Consider the following 21,475-nt stretch of genomic DNA (forward strand, 5'->3'; position numbering starts at 1 on the left):
CTCTCTTTCTCTCTCTCGCTCTCTTTCACACACACTGCAGTGGAGCAACCTGCCAGCCCCAAGGCAACCTGCACTGCTGCTGGGCGGACCCTCACTCAGGAGCCAGTCCTTTGAAATGTTGGCCACAGCAGTTCGCTGAGACACTGTCTCATTGTGAACGTGTGTGTGTGTGTGTGTGTGTGTGTGTTTTCTCCTCCTCTGGTTGTATTCTCACTGCCTCACGGCAGCCGGCCTCTTCCGTCCGTTTGTGTGTTGTTGTTTTTTTCGGTTTTATTCTTCAAGCTAACTCCCAACACACACAATGGCCTTCTTACATCCCTGCGAAAAAATAAAGCTCTTGCTCATCTGGCCCTAAGGTGATATTTTGGTGACACAGAGGTCAAAGGGGGTCTCTTGACCTTTGACACTTAAATCTGTTAAAGGTGGATACAGAATATGCTGAAATCTCGAACAACACTGGGTTTGTCTTGTTTGGCTGCTTTCCGTAGCAGAAAAAAAGGGAGATAAACGTAAAAAAAAAAAAAAGCGAGCGAGAGAGAGACGCATTTATTCTTGGTGATGATGGGTACGCAGAAATCTGTTAATCTTTAGCCCGCTGCTCATTTTTTTAAAAAGGCACGACGGTTCCAGGAAGTTAAAGCAAAGCGATAACACCTGCTGGCTGCAGGGATGTTTCATCATGGCTTGTCTGGAAGTCACCTCATGATGTTGAGCTGACGTTTTCCCCGGCGTTACTAAGCAGGAACACTCTTTCACTACGCATTTCAACAACAGTTTGAACCTGGCGAGGTGTTTAACGTTACATTTTAATAAATTAATCTGCTATAGGTATATTTTTACCAATAATCTTCAACTGTTGATCTAAATTAGCTGAGAAAAATGTTGTTGGCATTAAATTACATTGAGAATATGTAATATATTGAAGAAAATCTTAAAACAAATTGTAGATAAAAACAAAAAGTTAATACTTAATTAGTTGTCTAATGAAACCCTTAAGTCAGAATGCAAGTATAATGTCAGCAAGTATATGTCAGCTGTTGGAAGCTAGCACAGTGTTAGCATGCTAACAGTGGGTAACTGGCATCGCATACAGTCTCAAGCTGTGATGTAAGACATGAGATGTGATGTGTTGTGTGTTGTTGGCCAGCAGCAAAAGAAAAGTTAAGGAGAATCTAAATATGTGAAAATAATAAATCATATGTATTTTTTTATTCTCAATTCAATTTACAAAATGATACTTTCCTCTTTGAGTTTAATTTTGAAGCCAAAGTTAAATTGTAAAAAAAATAAATAAATAAATACAAGGTATTTAAGACAAAACTGAGCTCATTAACAGAATGCTAACTTGCTGCATTCAGCAGGTTAGCTAGCTGTCAAGTCATGTTTGCTAGTCGTGTTAGCATGCTAACAGCTGCTAATTAGCACAACAGACAAACTTAACATGGGACTCGAACTTAAAGCTAACTTCAGCAGTGTCATTAATTTACACCAGTTGAATGTAATCTACAAAAATCATAACATTATCTATTTCTGCAAAGTAATTAGATTTTTATCTCTTTTTAAGATGTTTATTGAAGGGCTGCATCCCACAATTGCCAAAAGTCTATGAATTCTTACAAGATTAATTTAGATGAAGTTGTTTAATGATGGAGCTCATTTTTTGACTAAATACAATTAAAAATCCTGGATTGACAGCAAGTCAAAACATTTCCCCCGTTATTAAAGACGTGCCAGAATAGACAGATTTCTACCTTGTTCAGTAAACAAGTCCAAAGTCCAGTTAATTAATACCATAGCCTGAAATAATGAGCTCCTAACTGCAGCATAGTGTCTGCATTAAAATCTTGCGATCCTAATTACATGGTTTCAATGACCGAGTTCAGCAGTTAAAGTAAAACGACAAGGACAAATTTGCACTATTTCCTCAACTGAGGTTTTTTTTTTTTTTTACCCTCTTTTTAAGTCACTTAAGATGTTAAACGACATTTGAATAAATTATTCTGCAACCTGGGACCATTCAGTCACCTAATGGCTGATTACTAGTGATTTAATCTCCCTTTGTTGGCATGCTTTTCAAAGCTGCTGCCAGTTTCTGCTCTGCCGATTCTCTCTCTGTCTGTTTAACCCTCATTCGGTTCCCACAACAACTGTCACAGCCGAGACACTCTCAAGGCCAATTACCGTGACTGGCTATATCATATTTGAATGAGGCAATTTCAGTTCAAATCTTTCACTCAACCGTTTATGGAATTTGCTCTTTAAAAAGCTGCATAAATGTCTTTATTAATCACTTATTGAAGAAGAGGAATATGCCGGGCTAAGTGAGGAAATTTCCCTAAATGTGACTTAAAAAGTAGCTTTGCTAATCCTAAGTTATTATATTGTGTTACAAAGCATCCCTTACTCTTACGTGACAAAGATTTTTGTTAGACTAACACAAAACAGTGGATAATTGTCAAGTGAAAGTAAAATAAAACGTTTATGGGTTTTTTTTCCAAAAGAAAAATCTCAAAAGTGTGGTGTGCATTTGTATTCAGCCTTCTTTGTCCCAACGGTGAAAATGAAAGAATCTACCATTTATTTTTCCAGCTACCTGCTAACCCCAGCTAGCATCCATGGACCTGAACCACCTACAGCGGGCCGACTGCATTACAAGAAGTCGATAACGGGCACTTTCTGAGAGAACAAAGATGAAGCGACTTCTACAATGCTTTGCTGGGAAACCCAACACTGTCCTACTATATATAGCGGGGCTTTTCACACTGTGTGCATGACTACTTGTGTTAAGTCACATGATTCAAGATATATGGGTGGATAGACACGCTCTCACACACACACAGACACACGCACAGACATACACACACGCACACACACACGGGCTGATGGCGTGGAGGAGGTGAGGGAATGCGGTGAGGTTTATTGAGTTGAGTGTGACGTTTTTCTTCCCGTGACCAGACTCTCATTTGCTCTGTCTCCCCAAGCGTCTCGGCCTCTGTCTCAGCCCAAACCACATGCTAATCAGCTCTCCGTGCCGTCCGTTTGATCTCCACCAGGCGCTTTTCTGATGCATCCCGCTGAATAGATAATCACTGTGCAAATCACTGATAAAACTCAACTTCGTTGCTGTCGAATCTATCTAAAAATATAAATCTAAGAAGGAAAAAACTCACAGCATAAATTCAACGTTTTATAATTTGTTCCTTTTTTTCCACATAGACAACAGATAAATAGTACAAATGCTTACATTTGGTTATAATACAAAAAAAAAGAAGAAAAGAAACAGTCAGCAGAGTCAGCATGAGCAGGGATTCAATTGGTGACCAAGTAAAGTGAACACATGACCCACAAGTTAGGTAGTAACTACATCTCAAACAAACCATAAAATACTAAGACTCTTGCTTCTGTTCTGTGTGGCTTCATGTTTTTCACAGCTTCTAATATCTGATGGACTATGGCGGTGTCCACCCTCAGGGTTCTGTTGGACTCTGTACAGAATGTACTAAACATGTTATGACAAAAATTACAAGAAGCAATTTTTTTCTTGGATGATAGGAATTAAATTTTCCATTTTTTAAAATGTAAAATAAACAGAACTGTAGCTTCACCCTTTGGAACACCTGTTCTACCACCCCCAATTAGTTGTTTTGTTTGTTTGTTTTTTTAAAATCTGACTACAAATTTTGAGGTTTCAGATAATTATAGTTTGTACGTGAAGTCGTGAGCTCTCTGGGGCACCCTACTGGCTCGGAGGTCTCATGTCTTGTGCTCGCACCAGCACGTGATTACGGATGTCTGACTCACAGCTGTATGACACGTGGGTGTTCAGGATTAAAACAAAACGTTGCACCTTAATACATAGAGACTAGAGTTTCTTATAAGACAAAAATCCTTCTCAGTGGATGACAACAAGCAGGTATCATGAGCTTAAAGATCCAACAAGTTTTAATGCAAACAGGTTTGCTTCTCTTTCTGAGCTCCTTTTTATTACCCCAGCACAACTGTCTCTTTGTTAATGATGCTGACGATTTAAACTGTGCTTGTGGTAGCCACACCTGAGACAAACACTGAAAATAGCCCAAGAATTCAAGAAGATGTGGAAGAGATCTCATCAGGCAGCACAAGCTTCAGGCCATCCTAGTGCAAAATATGTAAGTTTCGTCTTGTTTCAGGCATGTATTCCAGTCTATAAAGTCAACTTCATTGTGTAAGGTTTGTCCTGTGTTAACAATGCTAACATGCCTTTGTGCCTCCCAAAGTATCACTTAGCCGCCGTTTAATGCTAGCGTTAGCATGCTAACATATGACGATGGCTGAGCAAAATATGTAGGCTTCCTCTTGTTTCACATATAGGCATCCTCGGGCATGTATTCCAATCGATAATGTCCACTTTATTATGGTAATTTTGTATAGTTTTAACCATTCTCACATGCTTTTGTGCTTCTCAGCCCTTCTGTATCATTTAGCCAACACTTAATACTAGCGTTAGCATGCTAACACATCCAGAAAATCGCATTTTCCGTCATAGCTTGCTTACGTGTTGATTGGCTCAACACAAGAAGGTGCAAATTTAAAGCAGTAATATTTATTTGGAAACGTCAATATCTAAAGTGCTGCTGAAAATTTCCCCACTGAGCAAATTCAGAGAAATGGACATCCTATTGAAAGTTTTTTTCTTCTTCTTTTTTTTTTTTTAAAGACCTTTTCTCTATAAGTAAAATGTGGTTGAAAAGTTAAAGTTGAAACTTGTTACACATAAAGACGTCTATTCTTTAATAATGTGGTTGAAAAGATGTTTAGAGTTGATCAATCGGGCCAACGTATTGACATATTTTCTGGGCTAAATTCAGAAATTGACAGAGTAGCCAAACTCGTGTTGGGAGAGTTAGAAGATAGTGAGATTTAAGACAGTTTCTTGCTAACCTTGTATTAAACAACTTCCCTTGTGGTTGAGTGGCAGCTCAAACGTGAACCATTAAGCCATTTGCAATAGAGAATGAAATATGAATCAGCAAAGAGGCGTTGCTGTCCAGAAACTGCTCAGTGGTTTTGTGCTAACACTTGGACGAGTTCTTGAGCAATTTATCTGGAGCCTCAAGGGCTCTTGACGAGCAGGTCAGTGCTTGTCAGTGAACGAGTGCAAGGGAGCGTTCCCATGTGAATGTTGAGATGTATAATTAAATTGTCTAAAATCCCTTTAAGGATAAAGGTACAAGAAGTCCGTTTCACTGAGTCCATTTGTGTCATTTCATTCCCAGGATCTGCTGAAAAGAAAGTCCAGAGCTCATATGAACATGGATGAATATTTGTGACTGGTTGACGCTTTTCGGTTTCCAACTTCACCCTAGGTCATCCCAGTATAAAACCACTGTGTTTTTCCATTCAGCAGTGTGTTTGTGTCTGCGTCCTACGGACATGTCCCCCCTCAGTGTCTGCATCGAGATCAGACTCTGCGAAAATGTAAGAGTCTGAATTTCAGTTTCCCCCATTAAGTACACAGTCTCGCTCCCCTCCACAGATGCTTCTCCATCTGTCCTTTTTTTTTTTTTAACTTTTTTTTTGCAGTGTATTTATCCCCCACTCGGGTCCTCAAGCAGGAGTACAAATGAGCTGCGGCGTTTGCGTCAGCTCCCACTCCTCAGGGGTCGGGTGTGTTGACGTACGGCAGGGTGGAGACACAGTGGCTTCTTAATGGACCAGCGCCGTGCTGCTTTTCTGTAGATGAGCCGGTTTGACAGGAATGGGGGGTTTTTTGCAGGCGGGTGGTTTGCTGCAGGCATCGTCCGCAAACGCCTTCTTGAGATCAGGCACGCGACCTTCGTTTTCTGACGTCTCTCTGCGCCACCGAGTTTCTGAAGGGAAAAAAAAAGAGAGAGAAAGATCAGAAGAGTTACAGGAATTATTCCTCTGTTGGTTTTGACTAAGAAATTTCAGTTACGGTAGATGAGGAAGAACTGAGCAGAATAGTCATAACCTTGGTAGAGTTCGAATTTCAACAAACCTCAATGTTTTCATAGGGTCTTTATGCAATGGGCCAACATAAAGTGGTGTATAATTGTAAAGAGGAAGAAAATGATGTATGGTTTTCTATATTTTTAGCAAATAAAAATCAGCAAAGGGTGGCAAGTCTTTGTGTTTAAGGTGCCCATTCTTTTTGAAAAAATAACTCAAACTCAAACTGACTGGCACAACTTTCAAGTCTTGCATCCGAATTTCATTTGGATTTTGGTCTAGACTTTAATTTGATATTCTACTGTAACTTTGGCTATATATTTAGGGTCCTGTTGGAAGGTGAACCTTCACTCCAGGGTCAATACTTTTGTAGCCTCTAAGCCTAAGACTGGTATATCCATTGTCGTCCACACCTTAATCGTCTGTAGCCTCATTAGCTTAAGCCTGACTGCAACCAGCCCCTTGTTCTATGCTTTGCTTCGTAAAGAGCATCTGTGATATTGAATATTGAGAAACATCGCTTCCTGGAGCCGTGGCCTCTGTTAAAGTTTTAAATGTTACCTAATCGCTAATGTTTGGTCAGGACGTATATAATGCGCCAGTTTGACGCTATGAAGCTAACCAGAAATTGCCTGCACTATAAAGAATCCTCCTCTGAGATCCAAATGAGGCGGCTGTTTGTGTTAATTCAATATTTTGAAGTGTGACCAACACCGACTGAACAGCATTGTTCACTTCCTCCGCTGTCATTGCTAAAACTACAAGCAGACTACAGTTTAGTAGTCGGCACAGAAAATTGATGTCATTGTTCACAACTTCAACATCTGCTCACTGATTGGACCAGTAGAAAAACTACAGGAAGAATCCAAATAAATGGGAAAAAGCTCCGATGGGCACTGAAGGAAGATTTGCGTGAGAAGGCAATGACCAGGCAGCTTTGGCTGTTAATCAGGTTCCATATTGCCCTTCTAATGACCTAATTATTTGATATGATTGTGATGACACTGAGACTCCTGCTGTAATGGGTTTCTTCTAGGGTTGACCTGTATTTAAATCAATGAATGTCTCACTGTTGGAATGGTGTGTTCAGTATGATGTGAAAGTTAGAATTTTGTTTAACCTGAGCACCTCCTTTCATATTGTTTGAGTGACTAGTGGCACTCTTCCTACATATAACATTAGATTTCATTTTGCAGTGTTTTCATCCACACACATTCACTGTATATTGTGGCAACTTTATATGGACTAGAAGTGGTTGTTTTGTCAACAGATTCTCCCACCTGAGCACTGGATCTTTCTAGTGACAAGCTATTTGGCAATGGGATACCTTGAAGTTTGTAGCTACAAATGTGAAGATGTTCAAGAGGTATGGACACTTTAGCGAGGCACTGCATATTTCCGCTCCTACAGGCATGAATTATCCTTCTCTCACCTCCGTCCTGTGGAGTGACTCTCTTTGGTTCTGACTGGTGGCTTCGTAGGAACAGGCTTTTACGAAAATGCGGCCTGTAGACGAGGTTCAGCTCAATAACGTTCTCCGAGTTGCTGCAGCTGTCGTCGTCGGGGTCCTTCGGGTCCTCATCAGTGCTGCAGTCCGCCACCTCCTCCTCAGATGACTGGTTGATTGGTGAACCTGGATCCTCCTGCGTGTGATTGAGGATATGCTGATCAGAATCCAACGCGTTGGCCGTTTTTGTATAACCCGCCTCCCACATACAAACTCGCACGGAGGGGGACTCACATTAACATCTGTGAGAGGGAGCTTGGCGTCGTCTTTGATGCTGAGCTGCTGGGCATCACTTCCTGGCAGCAGGTCCGCCGTCTGGATGCAGTTCCTGTTATCACTGAGGAGTCTGTAAGAGAAAGATATCCATTGTTGTTTCTGCAGACCTCCCAGCTCACAGATAAATATTTTGACCTCACATAGCAAAACGGGTAATATTACAACTGTTGGCTTAGAATCACGTTATTTTAGAAAGAAATTTCTTTTGTTATTTTACATTTTTACTGTCCTTTGCATTCATAGATGATTGGGAGAGTTTTCTATTTCTACCTGTTCATGTGGTTCTGCAGAACCTTGGAGGACCTAAATTCATCCACTTCTCCAATTATAGTCACGCTCACATCGCCGTCCCTACTGAGGAGCCAGCTCACTTGTTTACTGGAAGCTAGAAACAAAGAGACACAAACAAAAATTTAAAAAGTGGTTCATTTATTTTTCTACACCCCAAAATTGAAGACACTCAGCAAGGTTCTGCCTGAAGCAGACCTCTCAACAGCTGATTTCAGCCAGCAGGTGGTGCTGTCGCACAAGGATAAATTCAGTTAAACCGACTATGACAATACATTGTTTGGTCATCCTGGTGTTACATATTTAGCTTTATTATTCTTTGAGTTAATTGCCAGTTTTCTAATATAAAATGTAATGCACAACAAAATTGAACCTGAGGTAGTAAAAAAAAAAAAAGAAAAAGCCCATGGTGTTTCTTGAAGGCCTTTTTAAATAAATGTTTCACAGCTATTTTAAGTAAATAAAACATACGTTACAATTTCCTTTTAAAAACTTTATAAACATCTCAGTCACACCCTGGAGAAACAACGTCCAATTTTTCCCTTATCGTGACGCAGTGTTTAAAAATAAGCCACCCGTCACAATGAGCGATAGCCCAGGTGTTTTCCATGACTCCACGGATGAAGACGAAACAACCTGTCGTGACGTCACAGACGGGGGCGTGGCTACAGAAATTCAAACCCAGAACGTGGCGCTGCGCCGTCTGCCAACCGAAACGCGGTTTAAAAGGCCACATAGAGCGATATGTTATCATCAGGGACACATAAGTGACGGTCACATGAGCTCTGAACGCAGATTTCCACAAAGGAGGCCGTGTTTCTCTCACCGCCGCGCACAAGGGGGCATTGTGTGACGTCACTACAGGCATAAATCTGCGTGTAAACACATCTCCATGTGGGCAGCTGGGGTCATGTTACTCAGTTTGTATCAGTCAGATAGGAGAGGCCTTTTCCACTGCCTTTGTTACTATCAGCAGGAAAAATGGAACAGGACCAAGAATTAAGAAAAAATAAAGAAATTACAAGAATAAACTTGTATAAGAATAAGAGAAGTTGTACAAGAATAAAGTTCATTATCAGAATAATGTTGTATTGTGAAAATTTAGTCACAATATTATGATTTTATATTGGCAATACTACCAGAAAAAAAGAAAAAATGACTAAAATTATACTACTTTAAAACTCAAATTAAAAAAGTTAGTATTATTTGATAGTATTTCCAGAATAAAGTTGCAATGTTGTGACTTTAATCTTGTAATAACTTATTCTGGTAATACTACAACTTTGTTCTCGTATTATTTCAACTTTATATTCAAACGACTTCTGACTACTGTGATTTCATACTCATACAAGTTTATTCTTGTAGTTTTGAATTTATTCTTGTATTATATAGTCTTTATTCTCGTATGACATCTCGAAATATTTTTACGTTATCCTCAAAATATTCTGACTTTATTCTTGTATTTATTTTCCTGACGGGTATTTTCATTCAATACCTAGCGGAGAGATTGTAAAGTATCCAGAGTAATCTCAAACCTGTCAATAATCTCATCTCAATAAACAACAGCACACCTCTGAAAGGACACCAAACCTTCAGACACGGCAGTGGCAGCATCATGACCTGAGACGCAACCATTAACAGCTCTAAAGATCAGTTTGGACCCCAATTTAACAAATATCTAGTAAAAAGCAAAAGATGGAGGGACATTTTTATTCTCCCCCCTGCAAATTCATAACAGAAAATACATTATTGGACTTGTTGAAGTAAAGGTCAGGATTAAAGTTGATTTAAAATAATCTGAGGGATGGTGGACAAGGGGTTGTCTTCGCAACATGATCTATCTGGAGAATTTCTTCTGGGTAGAGAATACAACCAACTGCAACAAAGGAAGATTGAACACTGAAATCGAGCAGAATTTTGTCTTTCAGTTAAATTGTATGGGATGAATTCACCCATTAAATGAGATAAAAGTTTTTAAATTATTTATCATGGTTAAATTTTTTTAAAACACAAAAACATGGATTTTTTACAGCGACCTAAACGCCTTTTAGAATCTGTATATTTAGTGACAGGAATAGGTTTAACAGTGTCGTAGTGACATTTATAAGCCTAAATGAACCCGTTGAAGCCCATCAGTAAAGACGTGTAAGTGGAGCATATCTTCTGCAATGCTAACACACACACACACACACACACACACACACTCTCCTCTCAGGTGACATGGCAGAGATTGGGTAAACAAAGATGGTAACTTGATATGTGGTCTAAAGCGTGGCGACTCCCGAAACCACAGGGTTTACTCAATCTTCTTCAGCTTTCAGCCCACACAGCTTTCAGTTACACACACACACACACACACACACACACACACACACACACTGTAAGTACACTCCCTTTGTGCAGCTGAACTAGTTAAGATGACAGCGTCTTTGTAAGATAGATCAGCACTTCTAATGAAGGAGGGCTGGGTTTAATGACTAAAACACAGGCTGAAAAAAACCCAAACACTTAATTTGATTGGTAACCTTAGAGACACAACTCCTGCTTCATTACTTGTGCACACTTTGAGTTTAGAAGATTACAGAATTAATTATTTGTAAAACAGCCTACAAGTGTCGTCTTCACAACATACCTATAGATTGTTTGTTGCACCCAAATATTATAAATAATAGATGGATGGAGAAATTATAAAAACGGCTATTTTGTTGTCAGTGGTTACCCTCTGAACCCTAAAATGTCTTAAATAGTAACTAAGTTTTAAGTTAAATTGATGTATTTTTCAGCCATTTTCGGGCTATTGCAGCCTTTTTGCTAACTGTAGCTAGTTACTGCAGAGCGGCATCTCATAATGTAGCTTTACCTTAGACTGGAAAACTGAATAACAGCTGACAAAACATTGTTATTCAGACCAAACTAAGAAATAAACTAACAAGTATATATAAGTTCAGCAATCTGTTTTCAAAGTCAAAACAGATTTACTTTTAGCTAGCTTAAAAATGTATAAAGCTAGCTGTCAGATTTAATTGAATACACTAATTGAAGTATTTGTCATAAAGTCACTTTCTAAATATATAAGTATAACATGATTCATTGAAGGAAGGTCATTGTTTAAAGTAAGGACTTATCAATTTAGTGAAAACACTTGGCTTCAAAAGACCATTTATTTGGATGCTAATTCTCATTGTTAGTGCTGTATGTGGTGGATTGGCGATTATTTAACCTTTCATTAAAACTACAACTATCATGCATGTCAAAGTGTTTCAGTCTGGTGTCAAGATAAGCAGACGTGGGGTCTATGAAGTGCCTGATCTAAATTAAACAGTTGCTTTCCTGAGTTTAAGTGAAAGAGAACCATCTGTTGCTTTAAATTAGCGCCAACTTCTTCAAACGTCTCAAAAAAACACCCAGCAAAAAATGTTGCTCCACCTGTTAATGCCTCATTCTTTTTGTATTATTGACAATAACTCTTGCTCAGTATAGTTTACTGGAATTAAATTATGAGCTCTCCCCCTGCCAGTCTAACAGGTACGACATAAGGAGTGCTGCGCTCCATACCTTTCTTGGGCTTTGTGTTCCTGTTGGTCCTTCCTTCTCTCTCTTCCTTCTCCTCACGCACTCTCCAGCGCCGTACCTGCTCCTCTCTCATCTTCAGAAACAGGACCCTCTTTTGCTCCTCGCTGAGCGCCTCCAGCACCTCGGGGTCCACCCACATCTCCTTGAGGATCTGAGCCAGCATCTTGACTCTCTGTCCGTCCTGCAGTCGCTTCTTCCTGAGTCGAGTTCCCTCGGATCGGGGAAGGAAAAGGAGGAGGAGGAAGAAGTGGTCTCCTTCGTCAGTTGTGTTTCTCTGGACGTGGAGGTCTGGAGTATCCGGATCAGTTTTGGCCTTCAAGACTTGTTGCCTTTGCTGTGAATGTTGGAGAGACAGAGAGATTAGATCGGCTGCATTGTTCAGTCCCTCTCCATTCAATTTTGTTTTGGCTGGCAGGTCACAATGGGACCCAAGCAAATAATGTCCCCTCTGCCACACAAGTAAATGTGTGTGTGTGTAGCAGGGAATGCTGCTGAGTTTCTAAACACTGAAAGGCAAACAGGGGCAGGTTCAGTATGTCAACACACTCACAGGGTGGGGTGCTAATGACTCCACATTATCTGTGAGTAACAGACACTGAGACAAGAACCCTGTTCAATAATTCATTTCAACAGACATGCTTGTTTTTTTTTGTTGTTTGCACCTTATCGACCCACGTGACGCCGGGGCTCTCTTCCAGTCAGGAAGTCCACAAGTTGAAAAAAAAAAAAAAAAAAAACCAGGAATTGCCCCTGACCTCTCTCTTGCTGTGTGTGTGTGTGTGCGTGTATGTGTGTGTGTGTCAATAAAGGCAGTCTCGGTCTTGCAAGCACTTTTGAAAAATACCCGACCAAACAGCCAATAGGGTTCGAGTCTGTGGTAACTATTAACCAATCTACACTTGTGGAGGAGGCTGGGGGCAATATCGTTTCATAGTAAGAAAGAAAAAATCAAAGATGAAAAAATTGAGAGCTTACAATGAATTTGCACATTTGTTTAAATGGGCAAAAAGTATTTATCTTTTTTTTTAAATATAGTTGAATTTTTTTCTGTGTAGAAACTCCCCATTTTCTGTGTCTGAAAGTCTTCAGAGAGTTGATAAAGTCAATTTGCCTCTTTAATAGTTTATATTCATATTTTGCACACACACTTTGCAATTTCATCGCTTTCTGCTTCCAATTTTATCCCCATAAACAAATCATTTCAAGCCCATGTACTAAAACCAATCCAGTCATAAAAGTCTCCCTGTCTAACACATAATTAAATTTATTATACATCTTTTTCAGTAAACTTTGCATTACACCCCGTTCCCATTGATTATGGCTCCGATCCTGGGTTGGCCCCTGTTAACTCTCATGATATATGAGAGATTACGATCAAACCGAAACATGCCACTTCCTGCTGGTAAATGCTATTTACTGGAGTCATATAATCATATTTCTTAACAGCAGACTAGAGGTCGAATGCAGGAAGGCGATCGTAAATCACTGGTTGTCAAAGCCGATCCAGATCTATTAACATGAACGTGGTCGGTGTGAAACGTCCCACTGCAGAAAGGTGTTGGCTATGAAACAATAAAAGCTATTAAAATTATACATTTTCCAACTGTTTACAGCATTTCTGTGCACTGCCACCCAGCTGGCTTATGCATTTTACTCAACCATTACAATAAAATAAATATTTTAACCATATATATGTCTGTAAAAGTCTGCACAACATAGTCAAAATAGAAATTAGTAAAGATATAGCATTTAAACAGCTGTAATTCAATTATTTTAGCAACAGAAGGAATACACTGCAAAAACACAAAATCTTACCAACTATTTTCGGACGCGTTTCTAGTGCAAATATCTTAGTACACTTTAAATAAGACTAAACTATCTTGCAAGTAATTTTTCAACAAGATATAGGAGCTTGTTTTAAACAAATAATTCATGAAAATTAAAGGAAAAGCACTCATTTTAAGTTAAATAATCAGCTAGTGGAACAAGACATTTTTCCAGTATTATAAGTTAAAATGTCTTATTCCACTGGCTTACTTGTTTCACATGTAGCTAGTACTTTTTCACTAATATTAATGAATTATTGACTTATAACGAGCTCCGATATCACGCTAAAAAGTTACTTGTAAGTTAATTGTCTTATTTAAGACCATGCTAGACTAAAATCGGCTGGTATGATTTTGTGTTTTTGCAGTGTAATTGCTGCTTCAAAGAAAAGCAGTCAGATCGCTTTGAAGTTTCATGTAAAATGTTATTTATATCATTCCACTCCATGCCTAATCTCTAAGAGCACTAAAACTGTATTATTTATGACCAAGACAATTTAAGGCTGCCTGATTTTAAAAGCTTGAAAGCAAACACCCGTTTTTGTATTTCGATTGACTTAAATTTGTCATTTAAGCTAAAACATCCACCTGTGGCTCAGCGCTCACATGCTAATTAGTGCAGGAGTTTCTTTTTCTTTTTTCTCCTGCCTCTCTGGCTTGGAGGGGACAGAAGAAGAAAGCCGCGGGAGAAGAAGGGAAGGAGGGAGGAGAAGAGAGAGGCAAGTGTGCCCTGCATACAGAGGGGATAAACTTTGAAAAGTCCCTCAGTCTGAGCTAACAGTGGCCGTTTGAGAGCGGCGGAGAGGCGCGCGAGGCGAGCGGTAAATGAGCTGGGACGGACCGTGGAGCCGCCATGACACAACAAAAGAGACCCGGCCGAGAAAGAGAGGAGGGAGAGCGGACTTACTCAGTGTCTGCCAGCCGGTGGCATCTCCTCGCTCCGCTCTGATTCCCGGTGCCTCTGCGGGTTGGGATAGATGGGTGTGTGTGACGTGAAAGAGCACGCCTCTCTCTCTGAGTGTGTGTGAAAAGCTGAGGTATGAAAGCTGAAGTTTTCTGGGCTGCATTTGTACTCACCGGGAGTGGGACGGACTGGCAGTCATCTTTTCTTCCTCCTCCTCCTCTTTCCTTCTCGCATCTCCAGCTAACGTCGCTGCAATGTTAACGAGTAACTAGTGACATTTACTCAATTACTTGAGTAATTTTTTTTTTGGAAAAGTGCACTTTTATGAGTAATTTTTTACTACCTTTATTATCCTTTTTACTTTTGACTTGAGTAAATTCATAATGAAGTGTCACTATTCTTATTTGAGTAAAATTTGTTTGAGTTTGTTTTCACTAAAAATTCCCCAGACACAGACCTGCAGTTTTTGTTAGTTTCATAAGTTTTATATTTAAAAACAGTTATTTGGAATAATGTTTTTTTTTGTCTAATTTTGTCATTTTGTGAGTATTTTTATTTTGACCCCTTAAAATACAAACATTTCTACATTATTTATATTTTGGTGTGTCTGATTATGTAATTTTTAAATATTAAGTGACTCTTGAGCAGCCTTTTTATTAAATACTTTCATTTTCTAACCTCAGTAACTTGGACGGCTACATTTTACTTTTACCTTCAGTAAAAATATGTTGAAGTTGTGCTACTCTTACTTGAGTACAATTTTTTGGATACTCTACTCAACTCTGAGTGTTGCACAGATAAAAGATAATAAAATATGAGGAGATAAAATGATCTAATTGGCACATGACCAGCAATAAAACGCTTGTGTGTTTTATTGCTTCTAATATTTCCATATGTCATCATCCACACAGGGTCAGTAACTTTTCTCCCTGTAGAATCAGAGCAGAATCTCTTATTATTTCAAATCTGATCAAATTATATCTCCAACACTCACTTTTCTTTGATTTCCTTCATTGTCTTCCCTGAGGGAAATCCTGCCAGAGTCAAAAACCGCCGATTACAACAACACATGCGCAGGAAGGAAGCACGGCTGCCTGTCCTTTGGGATTTTTTCCTGTCAACAGGTTGTTGACACAGTTCTGGTACCGGTGGCCATTGTTTTGGGTTTGCTCTGCTGCTGCCAGATCTGACAAGCCAAAGTGGATGGCGTGAATATCGGTCGCATACCTGAGAGTGACTAAAGCTATTCATAGCAAGACAAAGTCACATGTTCATAGCCAAGATGGTTGCTGCAATCTGTCATTTAGTGTGTGACACAGATTGCATAATTGCAGGGAATTCTATTTTTTTAGGGACTTTGGAAGGAGCCTTCAGTGTAATGTAGCAGACACAACAAGCACTTAATCTGAAGGGGGAAACAATAAAGTCATCTGAAGCTTGAAATATGAAGATAAACACACAAGTTTTCTTGTCTTTCCCATTTTGAAGAGTGCCCACAGGAAATGGGTCTTTGAGTCATATTATATTCAAACTTCAGGAAAACAGGAAGCTATGGGATGCTTCAAAATGCAGAGGTGCACCCATCTTGTTTTCTTGCCAATTTCTGCTCTTCTCTGATCTCTAAAATGCGACGGTGATGCATTTACTGACCAAAAGCAATGAGAGTTTTCACTTTTAATAGGAATTTGAATAACATTAATTTAAAAAAAGAAGCTTCAGCAACCTTTATCTTATAATAAATATTAGAAGATGTGACTTTGGATGGAATAAGTAAACAAAAACAACTAATATTAACGTATCTTATATTCCCCAGTGTATCAAATAAAAAATGGACATTTCCTAAAAATACTGACTTGAGTGATAGTGAATACATACATATATTTATGTAACATATTATATTTGAATGATATTTTTTTACTGATCCAAATAAACTTGGTTTATTGAACCAACCTTTATTGTGATCTATAAAGTTAGGATTTTGTTCAGTTTGATTTAATGCCACTGAGATAAGAGATTACTTTATTCTGAGTCTCATGTAAATCTTTACCAGATGCATAGATAAATGTAGAGGACATCATGTTACAAAATATTACAAATATGCTCATTTTCCAGCTGCCTATAATTTTTCACTAGGTCAATTTTTTCAAGAAAATATTGACCTAGTGAAGCAAATTAAGTTTGCAAACTGGTTTGTAAGCGTTTTATGTTTGGATTCTGTAATTATTCATTGAAATGTGGGAAACACCTGACATCATGAAACCGGCTATGCCAACACAACTAAAACAAATCCACCATGTGAGCTAACAAATAATAAAAAAAAAAATGTTTTATTTAACTACATTTTCAAGGTTGCATTGGGGACAGCCTAATTTGGAATAACACTTATTTCTACATTAGAGATGCTAGCTAAGCAAATTAGCTTTCTCGCTAATCTTTTTCTTGTTTCAGTGGGGTAAAGGAGTGAAATCACCAAATGTCCAGGAACATTCAGTCTGAACCTCCAATATGTTGGACATTTCGCAAAATGAAACCAAGCAGCTGCCGCCAGTAGATAGTACAGAGTTTCCACCAAAACCAGTGTTTTCAGTGATACCAGACACCTGTTTGTTTACTGCTCAGTCCTCCACTAAGGGGGTGGGGGGGCAAGAACCTGGTGGTCAGGTCACGGATCTCAGACAGCAGGAATCTGTTACTTTTACTGAATAACACTGATGTGTCAGGTTTTTGTTTTTATCTGTATTTACACAGATTAGATCTCCTATAGTGTGAATTTTAATACTCTTCTAGGTGAGTCTTTAAAACTTTCTGCGTGATTTCACATATGAAATGCCACCAAAGTGATGTCATGCTTCTTTATTTTTCTTTACAACTTTCTTCCTTGAGTATTAACGCTATTTCCCACAAAGACGTCACCTCCCGTTTAATTGTCAAGTTCACTGAGTGTTAAAAATACTAATGACGAACAAACAGCTGGGAAATGTTTTCCACCGTGCTGCTTCTGTCACTCTCTTACCTTTCCGATACACCGGTATGAGAGGCACACCTTGGAAAAGTACCGACGTTTATCCACATTTTACGTCGGCAGCGTCTGAATTCAGTTGAACAGAGAACAAAAACATAAAATAGTGCGCCAACAGCGCCCTCTGCTGGAGGCAACCAGGGTAGCAGGTTATTTTTTATGTAAGGGGTTAGTTAGTAGTTTAATCAGTTTGCTTAAAACTCCTAAAAAATAAAATAACCACATCCATACCCATATATTTTCAACCTCAAAAATTGAAAATTGAATATTTATTTTTATGAATGACCATGGACGTATACTGCTCAAAAAATAAAGGGAACATTTCACTTTAATTTTGTGTGTGGCTCCAAATCCAGGCCTCCATTGATTAATACATTTGATTTCCATTGATGATTTTTGTGTGATTTTGTTGTCAGCACATTCAACTTTGTACAGAACAAAGTATTCAATGAGAATATTTCATTCATTCAGATCTAGGATGAGATATTTGAGTGTTCCGTTTATTTTTTTGAGCAGTGTATTATATTGAATAATAAACTCCTGTTAACCTGTAACAATATGTAATTTCTTACTAATACAAAATGTACAGAATAAAAACAAAATGTCAACTGACTTAAACAAAACATACTTTCCTACAGTTACATTTTGTGACAGTAAAACAATTAACTGAGCATAATTTTTCATAATTTTTAGTATTTGAACTAATAGTAGCAACAAATAAGTTTCTGGCATTATTCTTGTAGGATTTTAATCCATTTTTATTGGCTGAGATGATGCGGTTTGTTTGAAAGTGTTGGTTTTACACACTATAAGCATAAAGCACACATTTTCAAAAGAGTAGCATAATACTTTCACCATGATTAGCAGTTGGATCAATTTGCTTTCTATTCATATCCTCACTATAACTCCTTCAAACATATTTCTGGACACTGCAGCCAATTAGCCAAATCAGTCTCCTCTAACCATAACAATTTCCCTCTGAATGCATTTGAGGAACGTTGGAAACTTGGTTTTTATACTTGGTTCAAGCTTTTTATTCTGTAATCCTTCCATCCTGAAAGAAACAACAGTTCAAATGGATAACAGTACAGTCCTAGAATGATGACATGAATGATTCCTTTTGAATTTTACTTTTAATCCATCAAATTAGATGTGATGCTATTATATGCATGAAAGCCTTAATTAAAGCTTGTTCCACCCAGTCATCTGCTTGACCCACATCATCCATCAGCATTTTTTTCCTGTGCTTTTGTACTAGTTAAAGAGCCAGTACTATGTAAAATCGACTTTCTGAGCTTCTCATCTTGTCATAATGTTATTCCCTCATCAAGGAGAAGTGTTGATTTAATTCTTTAATGAATTTTTGAGACATCCTTAAATCTGTATGGCAACAATTCAGCTGTGCAAAACACCCAGGTGGATCTAGCTCCGCCTTCGAGGACGAAGCTCCTCCTCAGAGATGCAGTTTCCGAGTTTCCACCTCACAGAGCAGCTCTAACCCAGGGCTCATCCATTCAGCTCCTTCAGACTAGCCAGCAGCAACTAACAAACAGCTGGTAGAAATGCTGTTAAAGGGTTAATAAAGGAGCCATGTGGGAATGACTTCCTGAAGGCGGAGCTTGAGAAAGACCAGGAACTTCTTAAAGAAACAGAGGCCCAATTTCAAGGCGCTAAATTACAAAGTCAAATATCTTTTAAGTCATATTTGATATTTGTAGCATTTTCATAATAACTGGAAGTGATATAGTTACTTGACTGTGCTATAAAATGGCACTATGTGCCTGGAAAACACATAACATTGTCCTTTTAATATCAAAGCAGGATTAAGCATGGCATATTGTCACTCTTTTCCACGCTTACCAGGAGCAGATTCTCTACTAAACCTAATGGGAGCAGAGAGGCGATGACAAATAACCTCCAGGTCTTTTTTTGTTTTTTTAAACCAGACTGCTGCTAGCACGTTAATCAGGTCAGATTTTTTAAAAACCTGTTTTTACAGCGTGATGTATGTAAAAAAATAAAACAAAACACACACACATGGCATAAAAAACATTGCTGTGACCTTTCACCCCAGTAAGATTGAACGTTCACTTCTCTGCAAGAAAACCCCGCTGAATAATAAACAGTATACTACAGCATACTAAAGCTCTCATTAGAGGATGCAAATCTCACGTTTTTCATCTGCGACAAGCCACGTACGATAAGTCTCTGGTGACATCGGCGGAACACGCAAAGCATTCTCTGTTAACCTTGATATTAACGGCGGGCGTCGCGTTCCGGCAGACCAGGACCACGACCGGTCTGATCCTCCACTGGTATTTCCCAGCTCTCTCTCTTTCTCTCTCTCGCCGCCCAGCTTCCTCATGTTTAATGCATGTGCTGTAATACAGCCGGCTTTATAAAAAGGATAAGCATTTGTATACACACGAGAGATGGATGCGGTTAAACGGAGCATAAAGAAATATCTAGAAAGGATCCAGGGCCAGGATAAACGGAGCCGAGCCAAGTCCTCCATCATTTAACACCCGGCCACGATGGTGTGTTTTCAGAACAACTTGGGTGATACTAGTCGCAGGCGGCGTTTTATGTCGAAATTTACCGTAAAACTGATTTTTACGTGCGTTCCTGAATGTAAACTGGCAGATGCTGGCGCAGTTGTGCAGGATTTAAGAGGAGAAAAATTATGTAGGATCCTTCATTTGGTGTCAGAATCTGCTTCGATTTAATGGATTTTCACGTCTGTTATAAATCCCATAATGCACCACAAGTCTAGAGCAAACTTCCAGAAAACTACAAACCTGCAGAAACACTGATTTCCTTTAAATCTAGACTATACCCCCCGCCCCCTCTCGTTTAGAGTTGCCTTTGGTATGTAATACTGATTATTACTTGTAAGTTAGTTTTTCTTTTTTGTTTTTTTCTTAGTTAAGATATTTGTGCTTAAAAACTAAACCAAAAATACTTGGTGAGATTTTGTGTTTTTGCAGTGCGGATGGAAATGTGTCCTCATCCGCCACTGAAGCTGTTCAGACGATGTGCTTGTGCGTGCCAAAGTGACAGTGATCCAAAACCTGATGCCAGCTGTAAATGAGGACTTCACTATTCAGACATATTCTCCCCAAAATCGGAGAACGTATGAGCACACAGGAAACACAATCCCACACTGCAAAAGCACAAAATCTTACCCAGTATCTCTGCTCTAATTTCAGGTTCAAATATCTTCTAAAGCTTGAAATGAGACAAAGCTAACTTAGAAGTAACTTTTCAGCAAGATATAAAAGATTAAGTCAATAATTTTTGAATATTTATATAAAAAAGTACTAGTTACACAAGGAGATTATTTTATAGTACAAGTGAAACAGTCTAATATTCAGCAGTTATTGACTTAAGCTCCTCTGTCTTGCTGAAAAGTTACTTTTGTCTTCTTTCAAGTGTACTAAGATATTTCCACTAAAAACTCGACCAAAAATTCCTGGTAGGACTTTGTGATTTTGCAGCGTGCCATGAGGCGGTTCCACTGGATTCCTTAAAACTCACATGTCTGTTAATAAACAAGCTGCCGTTGTGAAAGTTTTCAGCTCTTCAGGAGAGCTGCGGTCCTGTGGGTGAAGCATGTTATTGTGGGCTCCTTGTTTACAGCCTGGCGCGCGGCGGCATCCCGCTTCACCCTCAATGTGCTGACCAGCAGGCCCGGCAGATTCCTGATCTGCACAAACACAGACACATGCCACATTTTGCCACCATGTTGTCAAGGTCACATGTGTTTTCTTTTTTTCCCCTTGTTTCCCACACACACACACACACAGATGCAGCCTCTCTATACGCAGGAGCTGAAAGCGCTTCACAGTTTCTGTCCTGACTCCGGCGACTGTGTCTCCCGGTGGATCTGTCTTGTCCTTGCAATGAGTAGAAACGTGTCAGCTGTTTCATGCTTATAATGATCCAAACGAAAGGCGCGCTCGTATGGCAGTATGTGTGTGTGTGTTTTTTTTTTTTTTTCTGTTGCACACACCACTAGTGCTGACATCCTGCCCCCCTCCTCTCCTCCTCACAGGGGGTAATGAATGCTGATGAGGTTAGTGGGAGGCGATGGAGTCGGACACAAAGGCAGCTAAATGATGATGTCCAACGTG

The 21,475-nt window shown here is 39.1% G+C and overlaps 1 protein-coding gene and 1 long non-coding RNA gene across 4 annotated transcripts; one reads left to right on the top strand and one right to left on the bottom strand.

The window, feature by feature from the left end:
• The first annotated feature begins 2,592 nt into the window (after positions 1 to 2,592).
• LOC106952401 (uncharacterized) lies at positions 2,593 to 3,280 on the top strand. Its single transcript, XR_001425977.1, has 2 exons — positions 2,593 to 2,896; positions 2,982 to 3,280. It is a non-coding gene; the product is annotated as an uncharacterized LOC106952401 (long non-coding RNA).
• On the bottom strand, positions 3,178 to 14,770 carry LOC106952400 (SH2 domain-containing protein 4A). Of its 3 annotated transcripts, XM_015040484.1 has the most exons (7): positions 14,497 to 14,770; positions 14,327 to 14,380; positions 11,576 to 11,927; positions 8,003 to 8,117; positions 7,691 to 7,802; positions 7,382 to 7,592; positions 3,178 to 5,849 (listed from the first exon to the last, which is right to left on the bottom strand). In XM_015040484.1, exons 3-7 carry the CDS (start codon positions 11,754 to 11,756, stop codon positions 5,686 to 5,688), a joined length of 783 nt encoding a protein of 260 aa, XP_014895970.1. In that variant the 5' UTR covers positions 11,757 to 11,927; positions 14,327 to 14,380; positions 14,497 to 14,770; the 3' UTR covers positions 3,178 to 5,685. The 3 variants fall into 3 exon arrangements, with proteins under 3 accessions (XP_014895970.1, XP_014895971.1, XP_014895969.1); XM_015040485.1 differs by lacking the exon at positions 14,327 to 14,380; XM_015040483.1 differs by lacking the exon at positions 14,497 to 14,770 and having other exon boundaries at positions 14,327 to 14,484.
• Positions 14,771 to 21,475: the final 6,705 nt, after the last annotated feature.

This window comes from Poecilia latipinna, unplaced genomic scaffold (genome assembly GCF_001443285.1).
Source record: "Poecilia latipinna isolate Pla-1442-1.1 unplaced genomic scaffold, P_latipinna-1.0 Scaffold511, whole genome shotgun sequence".
Taxonomy (NCBI): Eukaryota; Metazoa; Chordata; class Actinopteri; order Cyprinodontiformes; family Poeciliidae; genus Poecilia; species Poecilia latipinna.